At 35.7% G+C, this 7500-nt stretch overlaps 1 protein-coding gene across 1 annotated transcript in view; it reads right to left on the bottom strand.

The window, feature by feature from the left end:
• RABL6 (RAB, member RAS oncogene family like 6) overlaps positions 1 to 7305 on the bottom strand; it is a 47515-nt gene extending 40210 nt beyond the window's left edge. The window contains exons 1-2 of the mRNA XM_080990916.1: positions 7090 to 7305; positions 1736 to 1870 (exon numbers count right to left, since the gene is read on the bottom strand). Of these exons, the coding sequence (XP_080847042.1) occupies positions 1736 to 1870; positions 7090 to 7219 (265 nt within the window). The 5' untranslated portion in view covers positions 7220 to 7305. The remainder of the gene's footprint in view (positions 1 to 1735; positions 1871 to 7089) is intronic.
• Between the last annotated feature and the right edge of the window lie 195 nt (positions 7306 to 7500).

The following is a 7500-nucleotide window of genomic DNA, read 5'->3' as shown; positions in this document are numbered from 1 at the left end:
AGGAGGAGGAAGGAGACAGGAAGTGGAAGGATGCTGGAAGGAGGAGGAGGAAGGAGACAGGAAGTAGAAGGATGCTGGAAGGAGGAGGAGGAAGGAGACAGGAAGTAGAAGGATGCTGGAAGGAGGAGGAGGAAGGAGACAGGAAGTGGAAGGATGCTGGAAGGAGGAGGAGGAAGGAGACAGGAAGTGGAAGGATGCTGGAAGGAGGAGGAGGAAGGAGACAGGAAGTAGAAGGATGCTGGAAGGAGGAGGAGGAAGGAGACAGGAAGTGGAAGGATGCTGCAAGGAGGAGGAGGAAGGAGACAGGAAGTAGAAGGATGCTGGAAGGAGGAGGAGGAAGGAGACAGGAAGTGGAAGGATGCTGGAAGGAGGAGGAGGAAGGAGACAGGAAGTAGAAGGATGCTGGAAGGAGGAGGAGGAAGGAGACAGGAAGTAGAAGGATGCTGGAAGGAGGAGGAGGAAGGAGACAGGAAGTAGAAGGATGCTGGAAGGAGGAGAAGGAAGGAGGCAGGAGGAGACAGGAAGAAGAAGGATGCTGGAAGGAGGAGGAGGAAGGAGGCAGGAGGAGACAGGAAGTAGAAGGATGCTTCAAGGAGGAGGAGTGGTACCCAAGGAAGAGGAGGAGGAAGGAGGCAGGAGGAGACAGGAAGTAGAAGGATGCTTCAAGGAGGAGGAGTGGTACCCAAGGAAGAGGAGGAGGAAGGAGGCAGGAGGAGACAGGAAGTAGAAGGATGCTTCAAGAAGGAAGTGGAAGGATGCAGGAGACAGGATGTGGAAGGATGCTGGAAGGAGGAGGAGGAAGGATGCAGGAGGAGACAGGAAGTGGAAGGATGCTGGAAGGAGGAGGAGGAAGGATGCAGGAGGAGACAGGAAGTGGAAGGATGCTGGAAGGAGGAGGAGGAAGGAGGCAGGAGTAGACAGGAAGTGGAAGGATGCTGGAAGGAGGAGGAGGAAGGAGACAGGAAGTAGAAGGATCCTGGAAGGAGGAGGAGGAAGGAGACAGGAAGTAGAAGGATGCTGGAAGGAGGAGGAGGAAGGAGGCAGGAGGAGACAGGAAGAAGAAGGATGCTTCAAGGAGGAAGGAGGTAGGAGGAGACAGGAAGTGGAAGGATGCTGGAAGGAGGAGGAGGAAGGAGGCAGGAGGAGACAGGAAGTAGGAGGATGCTTGAAGGAGGAGGAGGAAGGAGGCAGGAGGAGACAGGAAGTAGAAGGATGCTTCAAGGAGGAGGAGTGGTACCCAAGGAGGAAGAGGAAGGATGCAGGAGACAGGAAGCAGAAGGATGCTTCAAGGCGGAGGAGTGGTACCCAAGGAGGAGGAGGAAGGAAGGATGCAGGAGGAGACAGGAAGAAGAAGAAGGATGCTTCAAGGCGGAAGAGGAAGGATGCAGGAGGAGACAGGAAGTGGAAGGATGCTGGAAGGAGGAGGAGGAAGGAGGCAGGAGGAGACAGGAAGTGGAAGGATGCTGGAAGGAGTAGGAGGAAGGATGCAGGAGGAGACAGGAAGTGGAAGGATGCTTCAAGGCGGAGGAGGAAGGATGCAGGAGGAGACAGGAAGAAGAAGAAGGATGCTTCAAGGAGGAGGAAGGATGCAGGAGACAGGAAGTGGAAGGATGCTTCAAGGAGGAGGAGTGGTACCCAAGGAGGAAGAGGAAGGATGCATGAGACAGGAAGTGGAAGGATGCTTCCAGGAAGAAAGGAATCAGGATTCGAACGCAGGACCCGGCCCGAGACTCACTCTTGTAGTTCCAGTGGATGCTGGTGACCTGGATTTCCTGCGTCGGGACGTAGGCGTCGAGGAACTTCTTGCCCTGCAGGCGGTGCCACAAGGTGGTTTTGCCCGTGTTGCGGTCGCCCCGGATGACGATCTTCACTGCGGGGATTGAAAGAAAGAGAAGCGTGAGAAATCAGAGACGGAGAAAGGAAGAAAGAGATGAAGAAAGAGAAAGAGAAGGAGAGAAGAGAAGGAGAAATAGAAGAAGAGAAGAATGTTGCCCCAGGTGACGTTCTTCACTGGGGGGGAAAGGGAAGGAAAAGGAAATTTGAAATAATAATATATATGTATATTCACGTATATGTGTGTGTGTATATATATGTGTATGTATGTATATTCACGTGTGTGTGTGTGTGTGTGTGTGTGTGTATGTATGTATATTCACATATATGTGTGTGTGTATATATATGTGTATGTATGTATATTCACGTGTGTGTGTGTGTGTGTGTGTGTGTGTGTGTATGTATATTCACGTATATGTGTGTGTGTATATATATGTGTATGTATGTATATTCACGTGTGTGTGTGTGTGTGTGTGTGTGTGTATGTATGTATATTCACATATATGTGTGTGTGTATATATATGTGTATGTATGTATATTCACGTGTGTGTGTGTGTGTGTGTGTGTGTAGTGTATGTATGTATATTCACATATATGTGTGTGTGTGTATATATATGAGTATGTATGTATATTCACGTGTGTGTGTGTGTGTGTGTGTGTGTAGTGTATGTATGTATATTCACATATATGTGTGTGTGTGTATATATATGAGTATGTATGTATATTCACGTGTGTGTGTGTATATGTGTATGTATGTATATTCACATATATGTGTGTGTGTATATATGTGTATGTATGTATATTCACATATATGTGTGTGTGTGTGTGTGTGTATGTATATTCAAATATATATGTGTGTGTGTGTGTGTGTGTATGTGTATGTCACATTATTCACCTTATTGAGAAGCATTCATATTATTAAGCATTCACATTATTCATATTCTTAATATTCCTTCACATTATTCATGTTATTAAGAAGCTTTCACTACTCATATTATTCATATTCTTCATATTCCTTCACATTATTCAGAAGCTTTCACTGTACTCATATTATTCATAATATTATAATAATATTATAATACAATATTCATAATATTATATTATGCTTATAAGAATAATATTCTTTATATTCCTCCACATTATTCACATTATTCAGAAGCTTTCACTCTATTTATATTATTCATAATATTATAATAATATTATAATACAATACTCATAATATTATATTATGCTTATCCTTCACATTATTAAGCTTTCACTCTACTCATATTCTTCATATTCTTCATATTCCTTCACATTCTTCACAAGCTTTCACTACTCATATTCTTCATATTATTCACATTATTCTTCACATTATTCTTGACATTCTTCAGAAGCTTTCACTCTACTCATATTCTTCATAATATTATAATACAATATCCATATTATTATGTTATGCTTATAATAATAATATTCTTCATATTCCTTCCCATTCTTCAGAAGCCTTCACTCTACTCATATTCTTCATATTCTTAATATTCCTTCACATTCTTCCCATTCTTCAGAAGCATTCACATTAATAATATTAATATTAATAAGCATTACTATTCATTCATATTATTCATAAGCATTCATATTAATATTATTAAAAAGCATTCACATTATTCATATTCTTAATATTCCTTCACATTATTAAGAAGCCTTCCCTCTACTCATATTCTTCATATTCTTCATATTATTCACATTATTCTTCCCATTATTCACAAGCCTTCACTCTACTCATATTCTTCATAATATAATAATATTAAAATATTCATAATATTATATTATGCTTATAATAATAATATTCTTAATATTCCTTCACATTATTAAGAAGCTTTCACTCTCCTCATATTCTTCATATTCCTTCACATTATTCATAAGCCTTCACTCTACTCATATTATTCATAATATTATAATATTATAATACAATATTCATAATATTATATTATGCTTATAATAATAATATTCCTTCACATTATTCACATTATTAAGAAGCTTTCACTCTCCTCATATTATTCATATTATTCATATTCCTTCACATTATTCCCATTATTCAGCTTTCACTCTACTCATATTCTTCATAATATTATAATACAACATTCATAATATTATATTATGCTTTTAATAATAATATTCTTCACATTCCTTCACATTCTTCAGAAGCTTTCACTCTACTCATATTCTTCATAATATAATAATATTATAATATAACATTTATGTAATTATATATTGCTTATAATAATAATATTTTTCATATTCCTTCCCATTATTCAGAAGCCTTCACTCTATTCATATTATTCATAATATTATAATAATATTATAATACAATACTCATAATATTATATTATCCTTATCCTTCACATTATTAAGCTTTCACTCTACTCATATTCTTCATATTCCTTCACATTCTTCACATTCTTCAGAAGCTTTCACTCTACTCATATTATTCATAATATAATAATAATATTATAATACAATATTCAAAATATTACATTATGCTTATAATAATAATATTCCTCATAATCCTTCACATTCTTCACATTATTCAGAAGCCTTCCCTCTACTCCTATTCTTCATATTCCTCATATTCCTCCCCCTTCTTCCCCTTCTTCAGAAGCCTTTACTCATATTCTTCATAATATTATAATAATATTATAATACAATATTCATAATATTATATTATGCTTATAATAATAATATTCTTCATATTCCTTCACATTATTCCCATTATTCAGCTTTCACTCTACTCATATTCTTCATAATATTATAATACAATATCCATATTATTATGTTATGCTTATAATAATAATATTCTTCATCTTCCTCCCCCTTCTTCCCCTTCATAATATTATAATACAATATCCATATTATTATGTTATGCTTATAATAATAATATTCTTCATATTCCTTCCCATTCTTCAGAAGCCTTCACTCTACTCATATTCTTCATAATATTATAATACAATATCCATATTATTATGTTATGCTTATAATAATAATATTCTTCATCTTCCTCCCCCTTCTTCCCCTTCATAATATTATAATACAATATCCATATTATTATGTTATGCTTATAATAATAATATTCTTCATCTTCCTCCCCCTTCTTCCCCTTCATAATATTATAATACAATATCCATATTATTATGTTATGCTTATAATAATAATATTCTTCATATTCCTTCCCATTATTCAGAAGCCTGGACTTTATTCACATTCTTCACATTATTCAGAAGCCTTCCCCCTACTCATATTCTTCATATTCTTCATATTATTCACATTATTCTTCACATTATTCTTCACATTATTCACAAGCCTTCACTCTACTCGTATTCTTCATAATATTATAATACAATATTCATAATATTATATTATATTATGCTTATAATAATAATATTCTTCACATTCTTCCCATTATTCAGAAGCCTGCACTTTATTCACATTATTCACATTATTCAGAAGCCTTCACTCTACTCATATTCTTCATGATATGATAATATTATAATATAATATTCATAATATTATATTATGCTTATAATAATAATATTCCTCATCTTCCTCCCCATTCCTCCCCTTCTTCAGAAGCCTGCCCTTTATTCCCATTATTCTTCACATTCTTCAGAAGCTTTCACTCATAATATTCATAATATAATAATATTATAATATAATATTCATAATATTATCTTATGCTTATAATAATAATATTCTTCATATTCCTTCCCATTATTCACAAGCCTTCACTCTACTCATATTCTTCATAATATTATAATACAATATTCATAATGTTATATTATATTATGCTTATAATAATAATATTCTTCATATTCCTTCCCATTTTTCAGAAGCCTTCACTCTACTCATATTATTCATATTCTTCATATTCCTTCACATTATTCCCATTCTTCAGAAGCATTCACGTTAATAATGTTAATATTAATAAGCATTACTATTCATTCATATTATTCATAAGCATTCATATTAATATTATTAAAAAGCATTCACATTATTCATATTCTTAATATTCCTTCACATTATTAAGAAGCCTTCCCTCTACTCATATTCTTCATATTCTTCATATTATTCACATTATTCTTCACATTCTTCAGAAGCCTTCACTCTACTCATATTCTTCATAATATTATAATAATATTATAATATAACATTCATAATATTATATTATGCTTATAATAATAATATTCTTCATATTCCTTCCCATTATTCAGAAGCCTTCACTCTACTCATATTCTTCATAATATTATAATAATATTATAATATAACATTCATAATATTATATTATGCTTATAATAATAATATTCTTCATATTCCTTCACATTATTCCCATTATTCAGAAGCTTTCACTCTAGTCATATTATTCATAATATTATAATAATATTATAATACAATATCCATATTATTATATTATGTTTATAATAGTAATATTCTTCATATTCCTTCCCATTCTTCAGAAGCCTTCACTCTCCTCATATTCTTCATAATATTATAATAATATTATAATACAATATTCATTATATTATGCTTATAATAATAATATTCTTCACATTCCTTCACATTATTCAGAAGCCTTCACTCTATTCATATTATTCATAATATTATAATAATATTATAATACAATACTCATAATATTATATTATCCTTATCCTTCACATTATTAAGCTTTCACTCTACTCATATTATTCATATTCCTTCACATTCTTCACATTCTTCAGAAGCTTTCACTCTACTCATATTCTTCATAATATTATAATAATATTATAATATAACATTCATAATATTATATTATGCTTATAATAATAATATTCTTCATATTCCTTCACATTATTCACATTATTCAGAAGCTTTCACTCTACTCATATTATTCATAATATTATAATAATATTATAATACAATACTCATAATATTATATTATGCTTATCCTTCACATTATTCAGCTTTCACTCTACTCATATTCTTCATATTCTTCATATTCCTTCACATTCTTCCCATTATTCAGCTTTCACTCTACTCATATTCTTCATAATATAATAATATTAAAATATTCATAATATTATATTATGCTTATAATAACAATATTCCTCATCTTCCTTCACATCATTCCCATTATTGAGAAGCCTTCCCTCTCCTCCTCTCCTTCATCTTCCTCCTCTTCCTCCCCCTTCTTCCCCTCCTTCAGCGGCCCGCCATTTCTTCCCCTCCTTCTCCCCCGCCGCCACTCACTGTTATACTGGACGCCCTTGGCGAAGCGCCGCTGCAGCGCCTGGTTCATGGACTGCAGGCCGGGCGGGATGGGCTTCTCCCGGGCCTGGCCGCCCTCCGAGCCCACCAGCTTCTTCAGGGCCGAGAACATCCCGCCCGCCGCCTCGGAAGCTTCGCCTCAGAACGACGCCGCCGCCATCTTGGGCCTCCCTCTTCTTCCTCCCGGCCACTTCCGGCCACCGACGGCGGCCGCCGAGGGACAAACTTGAGTCCGCAGCCAATCAGGAGCCGAGGAAGGGGGGAGGAGGAGGGATAAGGCGGTGACGGGCAGCCGCCGCCATTTTGGAGCGGGATTGAGGGACGGCGGCCGGAGAGGGACAAAGTGGAGCCGCAGCCAATCAGGAGAGGGAGAAGGGAGAGGAGGCGGGATGA

This window comes from Podarcis pityusensis (genome assembly GCF_964106645.2).
Source record: "Podarcis pityusensis genome assembly, chromosome: Z".
Classification (NCBI taxonomy): Eukaryota; Metazoa; Chordata; class Lepidosauria; order Squamata; family Lacertidae; genus Podarcis; species Podarcis pityusensis.
The sequence above is the reverse complement of the archived record's forward strand: the minus strand, read 5'-3'. Positions and strand labels throughout refer to the sequence as shown.